The sequence below is a fragment of the Trichomycterus rosablanca genome, chromosome 26 (assembly GCF_030014385.1).
Source record: "Trichomycterus rosablanca isolate fTriRos1 chromosome 26, fTriRos1.hap1, whole genome shotgun sequence".
Taxonomy (NCBI): domain Eukaryota; kingdom Metazoa; phylum Chordata; class Actinopteri; order Siluriformes; family Trichomycteridae; genus Trichomycterus; species Trichomycterus rosablanca.
The window spans coordinates 11,499,274-11,522,401 of record NC_086013.1 but is presented as its reverse complement, the minus strand read 5'-3'; the positions used below and the strand labels follow the sequence as shown (position 1 = coordinate 11,522,401).

At 40.7% G+C, this 23,128-nt stretch overlaps 1 protein-coding gene across 1 annotated transcript in view; it reads right to left on the bottom strand.

Moving 5' to 3' along the window:
• The window catches only part of LOC134303729 (peripheral-type benzodiazepine receptor-associated protein 1-like), an 80,189-nt gene extending 59,195 nt beyond the window's left edge, over positions 1-20,994 (bottom strand). The window contains exons 1-2 of the mRNA XM_062989200.1: positions 20,983-20,994; positions 20,160-20,717 (exon numbers count right to left, since the gene is read on the bottom strand). Of these exons, the coding sequence (XP_062845270.1) occupies positions 20,160-20,717; positions 20,983-20,994 (570 nt within the window). The remainder of the gene's footprint in view (positions 1-20,159; positions 20,718-20,982) is intronic.
• Between the last annotated feature and the right edge of the window lie 2,134 nt (positions 20,995-23,128).

Sequence of the window (23,128 nt, the reverse complement as noted above, 5' to 3'; positions counted from 1 at the left end):
GTGCATATGTGCTAAATTGTAAGGGCCAAATGGGACACAAATTTAATGTCACCCAAATGTCAAGGGGTCTTTAGGGGTTCTGTGTGAATGTGTGTGCATACGGTCTCCGCTGAACACTAATGTACTATGGGAGTGATTTGCGGTTCAACAAGGCACTAATAAGCCAAATGAGACATTGCAGGAGGAAATAACAGACCAGGACACTAGCTGAGAGAATAGAAGGATAAATCACTAGGTGGAGGAAGATCCCACCAGCCCACACTTTTCCTGCCAGGAGTTCGTGTGCTTAACCGATGCCAAGTTTTAAGAATAGAATTGTTAAGGACAATATACAACAAAAAACACTAAGAACAATACTCACATTTTATAAAAATGACTAATAGGTAAACTATTGCTATATAAACTTAATCCCTATTGCTCTTGAGATGTCCGCTGCATGCCTCCCCCAACACGTGTGGACACAGTGACTGTTGGCAGTGACTGTTTGTCTTTGTCTTGCTTGGGAAAAAGGACCACCATCATTTATTCATTGTCTGTTTTACTACCGGTGGGTCCAATTCACCCTAGACAGGTTGCCAGCTCATCACAGGTCAAACACACTCACACATTCACACACACTCATACCAAGGGTGTTTTTGTATCTCCTGCTTGTCTTTGGACTGTGGGAGGAAACCAGAGCACCCAAAGGAAACTACACACAAAAGGACCCAGATCGTTCCACCTGGGAATCAAACCAAGGACCTTTTTGATGTGAGGTGACAGCACTTCCCTACTGAGCCACTGTGCCACTCTACTACCACATCTTCAGGTCAATAATTCACACTTATGCATTAAATAAATGAACATACCCAGACTGTACAGACTACACATACAAAATCACCAGTATGTAGATGTATGGTGATAGTGACTACATATTCTACACACACATATACAGCCAAAGGTATGTGGACACTTAAGTATGAGCTTGTTTAACATCACATTCCAAAACTATGGTCATTAATAAAGAGTTTATTTATTTTGGGAGGCACAAAAGAGCATTTGTGAGATTAGGCACTTATGTTCCACCAGTAACACTGGTTCACATTTCAGTTTAATCTAAATTTGAGGCTTCACTTAAGTTTCTGTGCAGGCCACTTGAGTTCCTTAACACCAAAATTGTCAAACCATGTCTTTTATGGATGTTGCTTTCTCAGACTGTAGTAAAGAACATGAACAATGCACTGTTAGATTTAATGAATGAGATATCTGCAGACAATAGTTGACAGGCAAACAGACAAGATTCTGGAATGAACAACTACATGGAGTCTTCCAAGTCTGGAATACACTTTAAGCTCAATTCAAAAATGTCAATGGCTCAGCTTTCTCTGGCTTGCTGAATATTATATTATGGCAGTTTATTGCTAGTTAGACTGTACAGTACTGGTTAAAAACAACCCTGTCCGACTGACCTAGAGCAAGATGTGAGAGTTAGATCACTGGACAGAGGGTCAGAAAAAGACAGACTATATTATGATAATTAGAACCTGACTGAAGAAGAGCTGTGTTGCTTAGGCTGCACAGCAGTAAAATCCGCTAGCCTACTATTGGCCGGTCGGGTTACACAGGCACTACTGGCTATGTCTGGGAGGCAGTGGTCAGAAGGCAGTGGTGACAAAAATTGAAGTAGAGCTTTGTGTGTAAAAATACCATGAAGAGAAACCCTTAAAGAAAGAGTGGAGAGTGTTATAGTCACCAGGTGGGGTATAACTCAACATTAATTGTCATGGTTGCAGTTGCAGAAATGATTAAAATCCCCATCCTGGCATGACAGACATGCTCTTTAAAAGGGATTAAGTGCTGAGTTACTGTCACGCTGTAACAAGCTTATTCTAGACTGAAATTAATGCAGGAAAACAACACATCTTTCCTCCAACAAGGCACAGCGAGGGGGTGTACTGATCTGATAACAGGTTTCAAATCCAGAGAGTACGCCTGTTTATGTGTGAGGGGGAGATAACAATCAGAGGGGTGCAATTTCCAGCCTACATCCATAACAGTCACACAAAAACAGGTGACTTGAAGTCTGACATTTCATTTGCTTGTGCATGATGAAAACGATTTGTCAGAATACAATTTTCTACACAAAACTTATTTCTCATTTCATTTCCGTCCGCCTTGATTTGTCATGCAGTAAACATGGGGTTTGAAAGTGAGTAGGTGTGCGTGTGTGTATAGGATGGCTACGGAAGCAGTACAGTCACGCTTCCTTACTATAATATTCATGCAGCTGCATTCTGATGCAGCCCATAAATAAATAAAATTACACACTACAAGCTTTGATCTATTTTTTCTCACCCCTGAAGTAATTAATAAAGCATGTGTGACTACAGGGCTTTGAAAGAGTAACAATTCCCTTAAACTATTTCTATATTTTATATCAATAATATAAGTCCCACAGAATAAATATAGTAAAAATATTTCCCCCAGTTTCAAAAGTCGCTAACAGCATATACTTACACTATACAGTAAACATACAGGGGTTGGACAAAATAACTGAAACACCTGGTTTTAGACCACAATAATTTATTAGTATGGTGTAGGGCCTCCTTTTGCGGCCAATACAGCATCAATTCGTCTTGGAAATGACATATACAAGTCCTGCACAGTGGTCAGAGGGATTTTAAGCCATTCTTCTTGCAGGATAGTGGCCAGGTCACTACGTGATGCTGGTGGAGGAAAACGTTTCCTGACTCGCTTCTCCAAAACACCCCAAAGTGGCTCAATAATATTTAGATCTGGTGACTGTGCAAACCAATCTTTCACCAGTCTTGCTGTGTGTATTGGTGCATTGTCATCCTGATACACGGCACCGCCATTGGATGCACATGGTCCTCCAGAATGGTTCGGTAGTCCTTGGCAGTGACGCGCCCATCTAGCACAAGTATTGGGCCAAGGGAATGCCATGATATGGCAGCCCAAACCATCACTGATCCACCCCCATGCTTCACTCTGGGCATGCAACAGTCTGGGTGGTACGCTTCTTTGGGGCTTCTCCACACCGTAACTCTCCCGGATGTGGGGAAAACAGTAAAGGTGGACTCATCAGAGAACAATACATGTTTCACATTGTCCACAGCCCAAGATTTGCGCTCCTTGCACCATTGAAACCGACGTTTGGCATCGGCACGAGTGACCAAAGGTTTGGCTATAGCAGCCCGGCCGTGTATATTGACCCTGTGGAGCTCCCGACGGACAGTTCTGGTGGAAACAGGAGAGTTGAGGTGCACATTTAATTCTGCCGTGATTTGGGCAGCCGTGGTTTTATGTTTTTTGGATACAATCCGGGTTAGCACCCGAACATCCCTTTCAGACAGCTTCCTCTTGCGTCCACAGTTAATCCTGTTGGATGTGGTTTGTCCTTCTTGGTGGTATGCTGACATTACCCTGGATACCGTGGCTCTTGATACATCACAAAGACTTGCTGTCTTGGTCACAGATGCGCCAGCAAGACGTGCACCAACAATTTGTCCTCTTTTGAACTCTGGTATGTCACCCATAATGTTGAATGCATTGCAATATTTTGAGCAAAACTGTGCTCTTACCCTGCTAATTGAACCTTCACACTCTGCTCTTACTGGTGCAATGTGCAATTAATGAAGATTGGCCACCAGACTGGTCCAATTTAGCCATGAAACCCACCACACTAAAATGACAGGTGTTTCAGTTATTTTGTCCAACCCCTGTATATGGACACCACAATTATTTAAATTATTTTATACTTATATTATATATTGAATTCAGGTGTATATCAATCTTTTTATTTTTCATTTAATTTTTATCAACAGCTTTATCCAGGTCAGGGTTTTGGCAGCTCTGGTTTCATAGGGTAACACTAGGCGCAAAGCTGAAATGCCCTGGACAGGGTGCCAATCCTTACCACCAGACATAGCAAATGACGCCTGTGTAGATGCTTGGCTGGCCGATACCATTACTGAGATTCAAACCCGGATCTCAGCATTAGGGACAGGTTGAGAGTTTGAATCCCAGTTCTGTCAAGCAGCCACTGTTGGGCCCTTAAACAAGGCCTGTAGCCCTCTTGGGTCCAGGGGCACTGTACAATGGCTAACCCTGCGCTTCCAACCAACCTGGGATATGAGAAGAAAGAATTTTGTTGTACTGTACACCACTATAAATAAATAAAGGTATTGTATTCTCCGTCTTCTAAAGTGGGCTAGGGTAATGTGCTGAGTTTGGTTTGGAGGAACTCTAGCTGCCTGAAAAAGCCCTATCACATATACATATACAGGTGTACAGTACAACAAAATTCTGAATGGAAATATAGTCATTACACAGCGCCCCTGGAGCTGAGAGGGTTAAGGGCCTGCTCAAGGGTCCAACAGTGGCTGTATGGCAGAGCTGGGATTCTAACTCTCAACCTTTCAATTGATAGCCCAAAGCTCTACCCACTAGGCTTCCACTGTTCCTGCATTAATAAGTCCAGTAGTTTCATATTAATGCATTTTAAAATAGGTTGTCAATTTTAAGGTAAATACAGTTTTCTTTTTGTTTTGGTCTTTATTAAGAAAATTAATTCAAATTCCCACACGGTTTTAAATACTCTTGGTTAAAAAAAAGGCAGAAACCAAGACACTGGATATGCAAAACATCCAGATTGTAGCTTAAAAAAATGCATTTCTGCAGACTAATTAGTCTATAATAAAGACCCCCTGGAGAGAAGCCGTGGTATTTAAAAATGCAGATTTGCATTTTTTAACTTGCTGTATTTTTGCTTGATGAGTTTTCCCAAATGTCCAAAGACAAAAGCAGCCTCGACGTTTAATGTCTGAAACTGTCATATCAAATGTTTAGTTAAATCAGATCAAAGAAACAGACGTGTGCTGCTGACAACATTTTTTTAGCTCTCCCGCTGAGATGTGTCCGTAGCTGGATCTGAGAGTGAATGCGCTTGGGTGGCTTGTGGGTGGGAGAGTGAAATCTGTAGAGCTTTGACTAGCATTTCTCACTGACAGGATTTGACAGAATGAGGTTTGGAGAGACATGGATGGAAAAGACAGACGAGTACAAACACCTGGATTAAAGCAGCTGCAAAATTTAGCTCATTTTCCTCCTATTCTGATGGATCAGAAATGGAATGGTAGAATACTGCAACCAGGAGCAAAGTCACATGACTCATTATTTATTTGTAATTTATTTATGTGCGTTCGTGCGCATTGGTGAATGATGAAACTATCAGGGCAAACGAATCTGGTAAAGCATCTTCAAGGTTCCAACAGTCCTAACTTCTGACTAACTTCTGCTGTAACCATAAGCTCACTGTCTTAATTAAACCATGAACCAACAAATCATTACCCAAGATGAAATCGAGCATCAGAAAAATTAAGAGCACCCCTCTCAGATAGCATATGCTTTGTTAAGAGCTATTAAGCTCCAACAGAGGTCTTCCATTTAGATGACGAATTAAGGGAAGCCTAATGATCCCATGGATTATTAAAAGAGCATACTTCAATTATGATTAAAGACTACAGCCAAAGGGAATATTCCAACATCATAACATAGTACACACCAAACAACAATATCATGCCAGCCTTGCCTGATTGGTGGTCTTACTTGCAAGTCATTTTTGACCTGTATTCAATAAAAACACAGTATTGTTTCTGTATTATTGTTTATTATACAGTATACAACACCCTGTGCAGGTATTTTATCACCACCCATTAATACCAGGTGCACAAAATTAATGAGCTTCAAACTTCATACCAACAGTTTGGCGAACACCTTTTCCTTTCCGGCACAAGGCAAGGTCCATAAAGACATGATTTGATGGGTTTGGTGTGAAGGCAACTCCAGAGGCCTGCACAGAGCCTTGACCTCAAACAAAAGTCAGACATTCTCGTCCAACATCAGTGCCTGACCTTACATTTGCTATTTGACTAAACAGGCTTTTCCAGACACAATCCAAAATGTTTCGGAAAGTCAAAGAATGGAGGCTGTCTCGATTAAAAACTCAGGTACACACTAATTGTAATGATTTTAAAATGGGATGTCTAACAAGCTAATTGTCAGGTGTCAATTTTAAGTCCAGTCAAATTTATTTGTATAGCTCTTTTTTACAATAGACAATGTCTCAAAGACCGAATCCAGAACCAACAGACCAAAAACCCCTGTTGAGCAAGCCAAGGGTGACAGTGGCAAGGAAAAACTCTCTTAACATTATAGGAAGAAACCTTAAGAGGAACCAGACTCAGCAGAGACCCATCCTCTTGGGTGGCCTGGAGAATAATCTATATACTGTGTCTACAAACTATTTAGACATGTCCTCCAAACAAACACACACTGGGCTGACATTAATCACTGCATCATAGATAAAGAGGCTGTCGGGTCCATAGATGTATTTTCTCACTTGCACAGGTTGAGTTTCTGAACTGTTGGGTCACCTTGGCCCACAAACATTTGGTCCTGTGACAGGTGCTTTGGGGGAGGGTGGGTATGTTGAATGCAGTGTACTTATGCTCTCTTCAGTAGAAGTTTTATCCTTTAAAAAACCTCTAGGACACTTAAGTAGGTAAAAAGATAAGGACAGTAAGTCCTGAGTAATGTTAAGTAGAGCATGCTCAGAAATCGATGCAAAAGCACAAGACGTCCTGGCAAACAAATAAATTCACCACACTTAGCAAAATGAAAAAAGAAAAAAACTTCCTATACTTTTTATGGATTAATCCCTTTGGGTTGAAAATAGGCAGGTTTTATGAAATTTGTGAGCACAGTCGTGCTTAGTTTTAGCTCCCTTTAATGCAATCCATTGCCAATACTTTTCCCAGATGTGGAATCTCATTAGAGATCATGGCTGGCCCTGTGAGACTCCACAACAGACTCCTGTGAGACTCAACACCAAAGACAGGATACAAGTCATGCAAGGTGGATAGAACTTCTGAAACAAGAATTTGGGTGTTATCAAAATCCGGCTTCAAGTCTGAAAGCGGGTGTCAGCTTAATTAGCTCAGTACAATGGAGAGAATATCATGGGATGGAACATAAAAAGATAATACAGCTAATAAAACTGGATTTATTATCTAATACCAGAGGACTAATATAAAGGCGTAATAATCACCTGCTCATAAATGGAGCTTTTATTCACAGTCTGACATTCTGAGGTTGACATAAAATGATTCAAATACCCTTCTTGTGAAGATTAAAGAAGAAAAAAAATTTGAATAAAGACTTTGACTCTACACCTTGTACACCTTATAAAAGAGATGACAAAAGACGAAACGGAAGAGGCCCAGAAGAAATTAACAAACTGTTTAATAAAAGTGTAGAAAATGGGTTGACAATGTTGTCAGGTGTCTGACCGGATGGATTACAACAGGTAAATGTAATTCAGTTTTTAGTTTTCAGCGTCTGTTAGCTTAGCTTGTTTAAAGTTGTATGGACAGCAAGGCAGCCTGACAATAAACCTCCAATCTTCTAAGGTAGTCTAAGGTAATCTTAGGATGTTAAATTGCATTTCTAAAGCCTATGACCAAAATGAATTTGCAGCTTACAAGTTAAGCATTGATGGACCACAATAGCGAGCCCTTTGGATTCAGACCCAGCACAATAAATGGCGTAGTGTTTCATTAAATTAAGTTACATTTTGGCAGTAGCAAATGCACTGCATTCTTTTAGCTCATGAAATGGTTTGTCTTCTTTAGGTAAATCTCTCTAAATCTTTTTCATGACTCCATCTAAATGTTTTGCCAATGCTAAACAAGTTGTTCGAGAATAGTTGTCAAGAAAAAGTAAATCACTTACTGACTGACAATTAACAATTGACAATTAATGACAATCAATGAGATAAAAATGTCCAAACATACCATGTCCACATGCAATATTCAAAATAAAAAACCCATTACAAGAAAACCACTACATCTCACAAAAAACCAGACTAAAAAGCAAGCCCAGAGTTTTTCCAATTTTCAAATCCACTGATTCAGTCGCCCTCGGCTTGCTCAACAGGGGTTTTTGTATCTGTTGGTCCTGGATTTTGTTAAGTTGCTTTGAGACAATGTCTACTGTAAAAAGTGCTATATAAATAACTTTGACTTGATTTAATTTGATGTGATTTATACTGTGGGACAGTTGTGGCCTAGTGGTTAAGTAAGCCAAAGGTCGCTGGTTCAAGCCTCACCACTGCCAGGCTGACACTGTTGGGCCCTTGAGCAAGACCCTTAACCCTTAATTGCTTAGACAATATACTGTCACAGTACTGTCGCTTTAGATATTCGTCTGCTAAATGTCGAAAATGTAAATGTAAATACATAGATAAAACACATACTTGGTATTAACATGTGATTCTGACTCTCTTATTTCCAAGTCTAACTGGCATAAAATTTTTCACCTTGAGCCCATCATTAGATGAAAAAATAAAGGCTAATAAGGCATTATATCAACACAGTTTAAAATTTTAAGCTTCTGCAAGAATTTAAAGTGCCATACCAAGAAATTAATCTGCTAATGTAACAATATTTTATTAAAACAAAATATAACAAAAATCATAAGTACTGCTGCAGTAATATTTGCAGATTAATTTAGTATAATTTCAGACCTGTAGTTGAGGAGGACTGTGTCATAATTCAGTAATATCAATTCTTAGGTGTTACAACCTCAAGCTGTGGTAACATAACCACTTTTAGATCAAGTAGTGGTTGCTTTTAATTTAACCATTTTATAAACCTAGCAGATCTGCCGCTGATATAATTTTATTTTTGAATGTGTATTATCCATACCGATGCCTCTCAGCGTTAAAGCTTTACAGCCTCATGTGGCTTGACATTTTATTATTTTTTTTAAGCATGTTTTTTTTTATTGTGTTCTATTTGGTGGAAAGCACAAATATCCAGGTTTAAATTTGTATTCTGTACATAGGAATTTTCTGCAACTCAGAATACAACTTAATCAAATGGGTTTTAAAACCATTGTTTCCTAGAGAATAGTTCCTACTAGAGATGGAGGAGAAACACATTGTTTCGGTGTCAAACTTCAGCAAACAGACGGCAGCGATCGCGCAGAACAAACAGTTTTCTTGTCATGTTTATTTCACAGCCAGTGATGCACTACACACGGATGAAATTTACAGACAAGCCATTTCCCTTCAGGATTTTTATTTTAAGTGAGAACACATCTGATCTGTGGTAAAAACTTTTCCCAGTTTTCCTTCCAATCTAGTCACGTCTAATTACTCAAAATCCTGGCGGACACTTTTATTTTAACTCTATAAAGAAAACATGTCCTGGGAAAAAAAGAGGATGTTTGCTCGCCCTGCATATGAGCAGCTTTAGAATGTGCAGTGCTTACACATTCATGAAAACCTCTCATTAGTTCTTATTACTCCTTAGAGGGTGTCTAATGTAAGCGCACACACTTACACACACACACTACTCTCCGTCTGCCTCCTGCTGAGCTCAACCCTACATCTGATAATCCCTAATGCATCATTTAAAACCGACCTACTGTCTTATTATGCCCAGACTGCCTCGCATGTCTAATGGGTTAGGGAAGGGGGTGGGGTGTCATTACCTTGCTTAAATTTTGGAGCCGATCATCAACACCATGTTTCGATGTGTTAAAATATACTTTTCAAATAAATACAATTGCACTTGAGCATATTTGGCAGGGAAGGCCAGACAATATCTATCAATGATGAACCTACATGAAGACGGCTAGGTAACCCACTAAATGACTAAGCATCAATATGCCAACATGCCAATAAATAACTAACCCTGCTGTTTAGAATGTGCCTCAAATTAGTCAGGAATATATGTACAGGCAAGCAAAAAATATTGATAGTTTGATCTTTTATAGGCTAAGATAACAGCACTAATTGGAAAGCAGCTAAGAATGAAGGTGCGGGTCTTCCAGTGCCTACACATGGTCAGAAAAGGACTTTTTGGATGGGGGGTGGGGGTCTACTCTGAACCAAAAGGGAACATTTTACAGAATGACTTTTTTGGCAGGGTAAATAGTAGTGAGGATACCACAGGGGACAAAAAATCGTACTGCTAAATATAAGTAAGAGCCCAGACTAACTACCACCTAGCATTTCTTCCAATCTTTGTTGTCGTGTTCCCTTAGAGCACTGGGAACAACTTTGTTGTTTGTAGTCGTCCCCACCCCCACGACAAAGGAGTGTGAGAGACTGTGAATCAGTATCCTCTAACTAAATAAATGGCACAAAGACCCAGGACTTGTTTGCACCGGACGCGGAGATGTTTACACTGTGTTCAGCGTCCAGTTGAAGTCAGAGCGATGGTGTTTTTCAAAAGCAAGGCCATAGGAAGAGCCCAGTTCCATACACCACCTAAAAACAATCACTACTGCTGTCTAACCCTTTAATTAGACAGACACCAAAGCAATGTGACTGGCTGCCATTCAAATTCAATTAGACTGGGTGGAAAGGAATCTGATTTGTGCTCAAGTTTTATTTTTGTAATATGCTCTGTAGATACTAGCCAGTACGCTAGCAAGTGGGCTGTACTGTCATAGAAGGATGGTGACGCTTCTGGTGTAAACACAGAATGATGAGCGATCAGCGACATACATACTTTTGGCCATGTAGTGTTTATACAAAAATGTGTGGATTTTGTGTTTAATACCCTTATGTTTCATTAAATAATTTAGTTTTACTGCCATCAGAGCATTTTATAACACAGATGCCATGTTTATCCAATTATAATGATCTATTCCTGGCAAATCTCACATACAACATAGCCCATACCCAAGCTAAACCTAAACAGGGTAAGGCAGTTGTAGCCTAGTGGTTAAAGTACTGGAATAGTAATCGAAAGATTGCAGGTTCAAACCACACTACTGCCAGGTTACCACTGTTGGACCCTTAAGCAAGGCCCTTAACCCTCAATTGCTTAGACTGTATAATGTAAGTCACTTTGGATAAAAGTGTCTGCTAAATGCCAAAAATGTAAATGTAAACATCAATTTTTGAAGTGTACCAGAGATTTCATAGGAGTACATGATGCAAGTGTGAAAACGGCTTACGAGATGAATATATTAGAGACCACATACTTGTAACTGTGCTGTCTAATCATTGATGACCTACCTTGAATAATCCATCAGCAAGATGTCCAATATCTCAGACCATGAGCATTAAAATCAGGACACAACAGTAACTCTAAAATATGGACATTATGCCATGACATTTTTGATTGATCAACATCTTTTCAAAAACATGGCAACATTTCCAGTAAGCAGTTTTACAATCTATTGCTGAAGCTTTAAAAGAAGCTTGTGGTCAGACCGAGGTGTCTGTGTGTCTCTAAATCGCATCCCCTCCAGCATTCTTGGACACGTCAGGGTGAATCGCTAAGGTGCCGTATTGATTTACAATAAAGCAGAATTATGTGACTTCAGCACTGCACTGTCTTTCACTTTCTGCAGCAGTAAAATATGGGTTGAGGTCACCCACTGCTTCTGAAAATAGCTACTGCTAAATACATTACTGTGGCTTCTAGTATTGTGTTGGCCCACATACGAGTCAAATAATAGATGAGCATGATGGTCAGCACTTTCAGAAACGGCATCTATATTACCAGTACGATTGGGGGCAAAATGCGGACACAGTGTTATAACATTGTCTTAAAGCCGTTTATCTGAGGGTTCAAAAGTTGAACTGGTAACATTAGACGATTTTCCAATCTGAGTTAAATGAAACGTTAAAGACACACTAGTCCCTAATTTAAGGTCAAAAGTTCACATATATTTTTAGAGTCCATGAATATGCACACCAATTTATGAGCTTGATGGACATCTCATTTCTTAACCTTGCAGTTGCCCCAAATATATAACCACCTTCACTCCTCTGGAAAGGCTTTCCGATGTTTCAGTGTTTTAAAGTGGGTATGTGGGAATTTGTGCCACCTTTCAGTGCCCAATTCATGTCTTGCCAGAGTTGCCCATATTAACTGTAATAGCTCTATTCAATTCATTTCATCTTTACTATGAAATTGATGCTTCAAACCGTATTGGGTCATAATGGGTCCAGCACCACAAAGAGACAAATAGTACAGGGAGCCGCCACAGCCACATAGCATTAGGAGTTTGAAAGAAAATTGGGGCTTTGCTGTTTACCTGGTTGGGCATCTATGAGGCACATCTGGGCAAGCCTGAGGAAGATAGGTCAAGGGGTTCCTCAATGCCACTGCAAATGAAATCTCTGCTGGCTGTATGAGCGGTGGCATAGTGGCATGATAAGACTCTTGACAACTCCCCCTCTGGCAGGTAAAAAGAAGCGGCATTTGCTTCTGTGTTGGAGGGGATGCGTGCAAATCTGCGCCTCTCCTTGGTCAGAGGAATTGCATTTGGGAATTGGAAACAACTAGATGGCTCTGACTTTTACCAAATTAATCACATTTGGAATCAAGTGGACTGCCAGTTGCCCTCTAGCCCAACATCAGGGCCTTAACTGAGTAACCCACCATGACCCAATATGGGTCAATTTCAATTATAATGTAAAACATTTTAAAACATTGGAAAGCCCTTTCAGAAGGGTGGAGGTGTTTATGGCTACTGTTAATGTGGGTCAACTGCAAGGCTAAGAAATGTGAAGTCCAACACGCTCACTAAAATCCCAAATGTTTGTTCCAAATATCTGTGGAAGCTTTTCCAGAGGTGCAGGCTGTTGCACTAGGAATGGTGGAACCAACTTTCAAAATCTTAAGTCATTAATATGATATGTAGGTGTCAGCTGTCCATATACTTTTGTTCATATAAACTTTCTCATCCTGAAGCTTGATGCTCATAAAATTTCAGATTTTGAGTTGCCTAGTAACTCCTAGATCCCATTCTGACTCTCCTGAACCCTTCACCATCCACCTACCTTACAGAACCCTTGCACGTCCCTGCTGTTAACACCTTCACAGAGAGAGCGCTGACGTTTGCCAAGCATGCTGATATTCCCATTGACCATGGATGTTGAATTTAAGTTTGCCATGTTGACCACGCCCTCTGTTTCCTTGCCTTCCTCTGGCTTCTTTTGCTCTGAATCTGAACGCTCTGGACCAGCCGGAGGTTCAGGATCACAAGTTCTGCAAGACGTTAATGGGGAAAAGGGTTGCAATGGTTCAGGGGGTTCGGGTCTAGTGCATAGGTCATGCATCGTTTCCTCTTAATGGAGGGGCTCAATATGGTCGGATAAAGTGCACATTTAATAGCAGGGCAACAGGAGTGTCGAGTAGAAAAGAAATGGTTAAAGTGATCAGTGCCTACAGCGGGATCAACTACATCCTAATCTACCGCCTGATCAGTTCCGCCAGTTATGCAAATGACCAGCTTCTCAGCGTCTCAAGAACAGGTCGACTATTCATCCAGGAGCTTTGTAGAAAAGCAAAAATCCACAGTCGCCATATAGAAGAGGTCACTGTCCAGACCACAATGGCTCAACCTGACCTCAGTGACAACTGGAACGGGTCGTAGGAAGCAGTCAATCGTGCAGAGTGTCCATAAAGTACATGTCCTCTGAGTAAATCTTTCGGATGAGGCTTTGCTTCTGCAAAGATCCACATGAGACAAGTAAGTCCGGGTCAGACTACGTATGCAATGCTAAGAACATTCAGTTCCAGAGATAGCTCGACTGCTGAGAGAATAACTGTGACATCTCAGAGCTCGCATTAGATCAGGGTCTCACTGCTTCAACAGTAAAACCAGATCTGAGCGATCGTGCCACATCATAACGGCCGATTTGAAAAATAGTTGCCATGTCGAGTGCCTCTCGCTCCAAAGTGTACCTGTATAGAGCATCGTGGAATCTTCTCTTTTCAACCTTGCTTTTTGGTAGCTGTATCACTTCAAGCCTTGTGGGTAAGATGCAGCACTTTATTCCCTTGCGTCACTGCTTTCTAATCCACACTGAGAAGCGAGAGCTGAGTCAAAAGGATCGGCAAAAGAACGCAGCTTGTGAGCATCGTGTGGCGAAAAAGCCAGTGCATGTTTGTGTATGTTCGTGTCAGAACAGAGGGAAATGAGGTGGGATGGCTGGATTCAGATATCCAATGAAAAGCAAGACGGTTCTACGCAGGACCCAATGGCAGCCGCAGGGAGAGCTGGTTTCCATGGAGATGACGCTGGAATGATGTGGGTGCCTATTGATTGCTCAAGAGGCGGCGCAGTGGGCTGTGGGACAGACACACACGAGCAGACTCATGCTGCTTATACATTAGCATTGAGAAACAATGCTGCGGGTGACGTCCAAAGACGAGCGCTGAATACATAAGAGGACGTGGAAATAGGAGGGGGGGTGGGGGGCTTGGGGGTGAAATAGGAATTACATCATGACATCAGTTTGGGTTAGGTTGCTCCCTAAACCTGTTTAGCCTGTGTGTGGCAGATGAAGGCAATCCCAGCCCCCATCAGGTCTGCTAGTTTGTACCGTAATACTGACATTGTACTGCCAATTACTTCATTACCTTTGTAAAATCACTTGAAATGTAATCCCAGTGACAATAAAGCCTGGGATATTTTCTGAAGAGGGTAAGACTGTGACATGGGTCCTGGAAAACCTGCATTTGACCCTTTCTGGACAGTATTTTATGTTTTAATGTTATTATAATTGCATTTTTATGTTTCATGTGATCAATAGTGAAAGTATAATCAATGGCTTCCACACCACGGGAATAAAGCCAATAATAAAACTGAGCAGTAAAAACAACCAATAAAAATGTACTACTGAAGGTCTGCTGGGTGGATCATTGTCAGAAATTAATTAAACTGCTATCTTCAAAAACAGCATGGACCTGGCAACCTGATTACCAAGTATTCACGTGTCAACAGGTACTATCCTATTATTATTTTCTTATTATTAAAAAGTGTCTGCACTGATGTATGCCACTGATCTGAAGTAATTTGTTCCTTTCTTATTTGGGAAGATCCTCAAACAAGATCATAACAAGTCCACACAAAATCCAGAATAAAAAAAAACCATTGCATTTATTGATGAAAAACTTTCTACACCACCTGCTTTGAAAACTTCTTAACCCCTAAATCAACCATTGAACCAAATTTATTGGACATTTCTTTGGAAGAGTTGCTAACTCATGGAAAAAACAGTGCTAACCGAGAGTAATATAACAGTCTTGACCACCTTGAAAATCATCATACCTTTTGAGATAAAGTTCTGTGAACTAATGTGGAACTTTCTGGAAGACATGCATCTCTTCACAATGGTGCAAAGCTAAGGTAGTGTGATGGTGTTGAGGATGCTTTGCTTCTTCAGTGTCTGGGCGACTTGCCATAATTGACAGAACCATGATTTTTGCTCTCTACCAGATAATCCAGAAAGTGAATAGTTTGTTTGTTTGTTTGTGGGTTTAACAGCATGTTGACATATCAGTAATGCTTAAGGCAGGAAGGTAGTTCATCAGATTTCAAGGTTAGTTGATGCACGTGTTGTGTAGAACAGGGTTTTTTTCAAGGGACCCGTATTTTGTTCGTCACAAGCAATGCATCTTACATTCTCTGTACAATCTGGTCCTACTGTGGTTTACATTTTGTAACATAAAGCCTCCACGTACAAGTTTATTTAATTCGTCTTAGGTGGGTCGTGACCCAGGGTTTTAAAAACATTACTTGAGTGTTTTCAGTCCTGTTTGAGTAAGGAATTTGTGATTTTTGGGGGAAATTGATAGGACAACAGGACCAAACTATAAGGAAGCACTGCAGCAGGTCCACCTCTGGATGGCTCAAAAGAGACTTCTAAAGTCTAATACACTAGTCCTCCTTCACTGAGTGTCTCAGACAGAGATCAAGTCTTAGTGAATCCACCGACCTGGTTGAGCACTGTGCAGAAACAAGTGAGAGCAGACAGGAAAAATGTAAATGTTACAAATTACATGTTACAAACAATAATAGATCAGAAAATGGAACCTGGAAAAGGGAGAGCTGTTTTTTGTTCTTCTTAGAGCTCTGGAGAAGAAGGGGAGGAATCGTTCACTCATTTTTATTCTTCAAGCATATTATTATAATCCAGTTCAGTTATAATTAAACTGCTAAAATAGAATACTTCAAAAAATCCATATTTTACTTGCTGAAGGAACAGAATTACAGACTGCATCTTTTTTGATATAGTGCTCCCCTTAATGGGAAAAAACAGTTCCTGCTTAAAATGTATGTGAGTAGGTTATGAGCCAGCTTCATTCAGTACCCAGTTGGAAAGTAAAAGATCTACATCAAAAAGCGAGGCCGTCTATTCTTTACTTAAAAGAAAGCGAAAGAATTGAACACTTCTCCCAGTAAAATGTGCATGTCTAATTTATTTCTACTATATAAAATCCTACTGATTTCACTCGCATGCGAAAATCTATTTTGGTCGGCCAGCAGGAATAAGAAAATGATCTGTTAGCATCATATTGATAGCTCTGTCAGAGGCAGCCGCATAAGGTTAGATCCATCTCTTCAATTATACTGAGTAATAGGACTGGCACATAACTGGTAATCTGGGGAACCTTAGGCATACAGAGAAGATCTAATGGACTAGACATGGCCCAAGGCTGGGGAAAACGTAAAAGACATAAATACCTCCTCGCTGATTTAAAATATTTCCTGGTCATTTTTCTCTTTTCTAACACCTATATATAGTATTAAGGGCATTCCTATTAGAATGGATGAGTTGTGTCAATCTAAAGAGACTGACAGTGATGGATGGAGAAAACATGATGTGTCTCAGTCTGCTGGGATAGACAGTGAGAGGTTTCAAAGACTCTAGGCTCTTTTGTGAATAAAAAGGTCCTAAATCAGTCACTGGGTTAAGAGATGTCAATATTATTACAGATCATTGTTTTGTGCTATTAAACACTTCGTGCATTGTCCTAATTTGGGTGTATAAATAGATATTTATTGGATGACAGTTGCGCTGGATGACCACACTGGCACACATCTTCAAAATTTGTAAGGCCACATGCTGTGTTTTAGCAAGTATGGAGGGTCAAACTGAGCAGCCTGTTTGTCCGACCGCTAGAGCCAGCACATGACCAGACAGTAGCATTCACTGTTGCACCGTTGGATCCTGCCTTTTCTTCCCTGAGACAAATTTGTCTCTTTGGCGCATGGGTAGCACAGCAGGGTTTGTTTAGCTGGCATTCCATCAGACCCCTGGTACGTCTACGAATATCTCTGACAGGTGGAAGCTACACCCGTTCATGTCCTGCATTCATTCTGGACAATGCACCACCGCACACGTCTAGAGACGCCAAATTATGGTTGGAGGAACACTCATCTGAGTTTGGGGTTTTGCCATTACCACCAGAAGTCACCAGATCTTGATTTAGAATGGATAATATCACCAATCACTCATAATGACAAAGTGACATGCTTGTAAAGTTTTTCTTTATTATTATTACTATTATCCAAAAGTCAAAAGCTGATATCCAGAATTCACAAAGTATTCAGTCATTTTCTGTATTTAGCACACAAAATGTAACTGCATGCTTTATCTTCAGCTTTCAGTAGCAGTTACACTTGATTCAAAGACAGTAGAAAGACTGGAAAAGAAATAGGACTGGAAAACAGAGACTGGAATTAGATGAAAGGCATCTTCTAGCAGAAGAAAGACCCTGCCGGATAAACCCAGAGGAACTGCTGACTGAATAGAATCTAGGATTTGAAGCCGTGCAATGCAAATCTTCATGGTACTTCAAAGAAGCAGGCAGTCAGAAATAAGCCCTGACACACATTTTGGAAAAAGATAATGAATGGAAGAGTCCTTAATCCAAAGAATACTGCAAAGCTATATTTTAAAGATTACAGGCTGCTTTTCTTAGCAGGACCAGCAATAACACACATAGTAGCTAGCTCTATGTTGCCGCAAAAAGAAAACATACATCTCACGAGCAAAAGTTTTGCTTTTGTGCACTGATCCAATACAGCAGATTCTGGTTTGTGTTGGGCTCAGACATTTATAAGTAACTCAAAATTCTTCCTAGTAAATCATGTCACTTTTGGGAATGGGGAGGGATGGATTTCCCTGAGACGACCTAATTATGCCACGAACTGCTCCATCTTCCTAAAATAAAAAGGCAACCGACTTATGAATCTATTCCTTCAAGAGACAAAGACTAAACAAACCCTGAATAAAGCATGATGCAAAGCGCTAGAGCTAGACGGGCAGGATGCCTGATTTTCCTTTTTTACAAGTTAATTTCAAATTAATTAAGCAAACCAAACTGGGTGGAGTTTCTAAAGTAAGCAGTAATGAAACAAATAAAAACTAAACTCTCAATCTCGTCAGTTGGAAGTGCCTACATGAACGATTGGCTTGTTGTTCAAGGGTGGGTGCCAGAGGGGATTCCTCATAACGGATGCAATTACGACCTCTACTGGCTGATTGATGGCTCCTGCACAGGGACAAGGGATAATGAGGATCAGGGTGTGTCTCTCCATACACAAAGCTGATCCGCATATAAACTCCCCTTTTGCAGGCGAAAAGGCACACGTGTCGGAGGGGGCGTGTGTTAGTCACGGCTCTGATCAGTCAGAGTTGAGGTCAACATCAGAAGAGAGGAAGCGTAATGCAATCGGGTGATTGGATATGACTAGATTGGAAGGAAAATTGGTGGAAAAAATGCAACAACAAAAAAACTAAGCTCTTCATCCGGCAGTGCTTTAGAAAAGTTAGATTAAAGGGGTCTATACCAATCAACAGCGAACAATGAGGCATCCAGCATCAAACGAAGACACACCTTAAGCATACACTCTTGGCGAAATCAAATCAAACTTGCGTTATGTGCACTAAATAATTATTGGTTGAAATCTTGATGGCTTAATGAGAAATATTTAAATAGTAGAACACCCATACTCTATAGGTTATCCGAGTATATCAGTGGTCCTCAACCAGGGGGCCATGATCCACCAGGGGGCCTCAGTAAGTTCTTAAAATGTATCCAAAATCAAAAAATACCAAGATAATGTGTTTCCCTTCATCATTGATTCTTTAAAATTCCCATAAACAAGAAGACAATACCTTTTGTCATCCTTGCTGACAGTGTAAGAACAATATCATAACCTGTGTCAAGAGGGTCCTAGACAATGTTTTTAAATATAGAAGAAGGGGCGGGGGTCCAAGAAAATATCACTGACAACCGCTGGTTCAGATGAACACTCAAGTAGTCAGTATTTATTCACGATTGGATTAATTAAAAGGGGCAGTTGTAGCCTAGCAGTTAAGGTACTGGACTAGTAAGCAGAAGGTTGGTCCCTTGAGCAAGGCCCTTAACCCTCAACTGCTTAGACTGTTCACTGTAAGTCACTTTGGATAAAGGCGTCTGCGAAGTGCCGAAAATGTAAATGTAAATGAAAGGGAACCCCAAATAATGTCTAGTCAGTGGATTAAAAGGGGTGTACAAAGCAGCTGATGGGCTACAAACAGTAATTGTATACCTACAAAGTTTATCTGTATGATAGGTGAGGCTTATAAAATAATCAATGAATGTATGTACCATGTAAGTGTTCCTAATAAAGTAAGTGTCATCTTATTGCAGAACCCTAGCTTGAACTAGGGGTAAACATCTCATGGTCTACTTGAACAAAACAGTAAGGCTCGGTCTTCTCTGGCCTGCACGCTGTAGCGGCGATGAATTATTCAGCAGTGCTTAAACAAGACCAACACTAGATGATAGATGCCCTGGCCCCCGCATACATCTAGGATGGCTGAATAAAATATTGATCTCTTCATCGTCAAGCACATGACTGTGTTCCTGTGTCCCCTAAAGCTTTTATAAAAACATGAAGCTAGCCAAGTTCTTATCTGCCAATGTAAAAACCTGATGGCTGCATCATGCCATCCGAGATAGGAACACAGCAAGGTGATAAAGCTAGGGCATCTCTTTTGTTGGCACTTCCTCTACCAATAATGCTGTAAATGCTGGCCTGTCACAGTTGATGAGGTCAGAACAGGCAGGAATATTTGAAGAGAGCTGAGTTGTGTCAGCAGAAAGAGGAGAGAGCCCTGTGAATTGCAAAATACCACTTCGATAGTCTAAAAATAGCCACCAGTTGCCCCTACCAAACTCTTCCCCATTGACTTCTTAAAATATAAGAAGTGCAACATGCTCATGTCTATCCGGTCATCCAAAAAAACACACAGCCAAAAGCAGTCCAAATCACAAAATACCAGAACTTACCCCGTCCTCCATGTCGTCTTCGGAACATCTGGATGGAGTCAGATTTTCCACAGATGAACTGTAACTCTGGAGGTCCCAACACACCTCAGGTAAAATCTCATCAACAATGGTTCCAGAAAGATCTCCCTTGCTGGTATTTTCTGTAACTGGGGATATGCAATCTGGGATTGTGTCAGATTCTTTACATCCAGATGAGCTCTCCAAGCCTTGTTCATTCCTCCGTGTAGGTGGTGGGTACAAACGCCTTTGAGAACGTGAATGAGAGTAGGTAACAAAGGGCGTTCCTTTGATTAACGACTCTGGGAGATCATTTTCCCAAAAATCCTTTGATTTTGTCTTTGTTGGATTGACTACTTGCCCTTCTTTGGCTTCCTGCTCTCTTCTCCCAACTGTTTCAACAAGCTGTCCATGGACTTCCAGCAAGTGGCACAGGAAATAGCTCTTGTCGACCTCCACTTCCTCCTGGAGACGCTGCAGAAGTTTGGCCTGCTCCCCGTTCGCCTTCCCATGCAGCGCGTTCAGCAGATCCTCCAGCTTACGGTAGGTGGCCCCATTGCCCTTACATCACTTCCTGCCCACTTTTTACCCACTTTCACTGTCCTGGCTGAGCTTCTGATGCCTGCAATCTCGTCGGCAAGGCTTCGGTACAGTTCCTTCGCCTGGTTGAGTTCCAAAGCCTTTTGCTTCTTGTGCTCAAAAGTAGGACTAAGGTAGGATGGTGTTCCAAATCCACTGGTATGTTTGGGGAAGGTCGAGTCTTCTGAGAACGATGGACTCCTTGCTTGTAGGATAGCTTTCTTGAAGGAAAGATTATGGTCGTTACTTTGAGCTCCATTCTTTCCCATAGTGCTTTTATGTAATGAAGTGAGAGAGTGAAGGTGAGAGAGAAAGACCTAGTCAGGTCTAGGGTTTTGGCATGCACCAGAGATGAATTAATGTAGAAATGGGTTCATGCAGAATGACATCAGGGTCCACAAGCAAGTAACGTACATGCATTCACAACATTATCCTTAGACAGTAGCCACTAGAAAGAGCAAAGATGAGCACTAGTAAGATTCCATGCAGACATTAAATGTGTTAAATCAGATATAGGAATGCTTTAGTAAAATTAAACCTTGTCCCAAAACATCTGGCGTGTTCGCAGTTACCAAGCTTAACAATAATGATACGTTTTTCTGTACTCTCAAAAGATATAACCTGGCCCAAATGTTGGCCCAAAACTTACCTGTAGCTGTAGGAAAATGCTACATTTGGTTAAGAAAATGTAACTACACAATATGACCAAAGGTTTGTTCATTAATATGGTTGTCATTAGTCAATTATCTACAGTATTTATTTCCTCGGCTGCTCCCGTTAGGGGTCGCCGGCGGATCGTGATCTACATTATTGATTTGGCACAGTTTTTATGCCGGATGCCCTTCCTGACACGACCCTCCCTATTTATCCGGGCTTGGGACCGGCACTACAATGCACTGGTTTATGCATCCTAGCAGCTGGGTACCTATAGGACAATTCAGGCTGCATGTTTTTGGACTGTGGGAGGAAACCGGAGCACCCGGAGGAAACCCACACAGACACGGGGAGAACATGCAAACTCCACAGATAAAGGACCCGGACCGCCCCACCTGGGATCGAACCCAGGACCTTCTTGCTGTGAGGCGACAGTGCTACCCACTTAGCCACCGTGCCGCCCAATATGGTTGTCATTAGTATGGATGTGATTAATATGTTTGTGGACACCTGACCATGAGACCAAGACTGTATCTTAAATTACCTTTTGCTGTATATCTTCAAAGTCTTTCCTTAAGAGTATTTGGTAAAGCTTCATAACAGCACAGCTTTTTCTCAATTGTCAAGATATTTCAAGTTTTAATCTTAAGTGTACTATAGCTATCTGTGACCAGGAATCCAGAAGAGCAGGACAGTGGGGAAGGAGGTATTTATGTGGGGGGTATTCATTCTGCAGTGCTTTGTGTGGCTTCTTCCCTGTGTTCTCACTTACAAGCACAATTGAAAGGCGTCTCTGTTTAATTACTATTTACTTTTTAATGGCTGAGTCACTATGCTTCTCCCTAATGGAAAAACCCAGGACATTTTCAACCTAAACAAACTGTTTTTGATACGACTAAGTGCACTATGGTAAAGAATCAGAGGAAACCGTTTCCATGTACGTCTTCCTGATTTAAATAGGATCCATGAGATGAATTTAGAACGCTGTATTGTTCATACAGACGTGCTCAGATAAACTGACCCTATAGGATCCATTCATGTTTGGTCTTTCAAACAGTCTACCAATATACAGTGTTGAGAAAAAGTAATTACCCTCATCTTGTTTACGCCTGGTATTTCACATTGTCCGTATTTTATCTTATTTACATAATAAAAACTGAGCTTAAAATGCCACTAATAGTATAAATTAAAAATTATTCTTGTGAAATGTTTAATTTTTTATTACTTTGCAGTCTCTCTTTTCTTTACATTCACTATTAATAGATGTCGCAAAATTAAAATTACATATAAAATAAATATATATACTGTATATATATATATATATATATTATTTATAAAATATTACATATACAGTGTATCACAAAAGTGAGTACACCCCTCACATTTCTGCAAATATTTTATTATATCTTTTCATGGGACAACAATATAGAAATGAAACTTGGATATAACTTAGAGTAGTCAGTGTACAACTTGTATAGCAGTGTAGATTTACTGTCTTCTGAAAATAACTCAACACACAGCCATTAATGTCTAAATGACTGGCAACATAAGTGAGTACACCCCACAGTGAACATGTCCAAATTGTGCCCAAAGTGTCAATATTTTGTGTGACCACCATTATTATCCAGCACTGCCTTAACCCTCCTGGGCATGGAATTCACCAGAGCTGCACAGGTTGCTACTGGAATCCTCTTCCACTCCTCCATGATGACATCACAGAGCTGGTGGATGTTAGACAC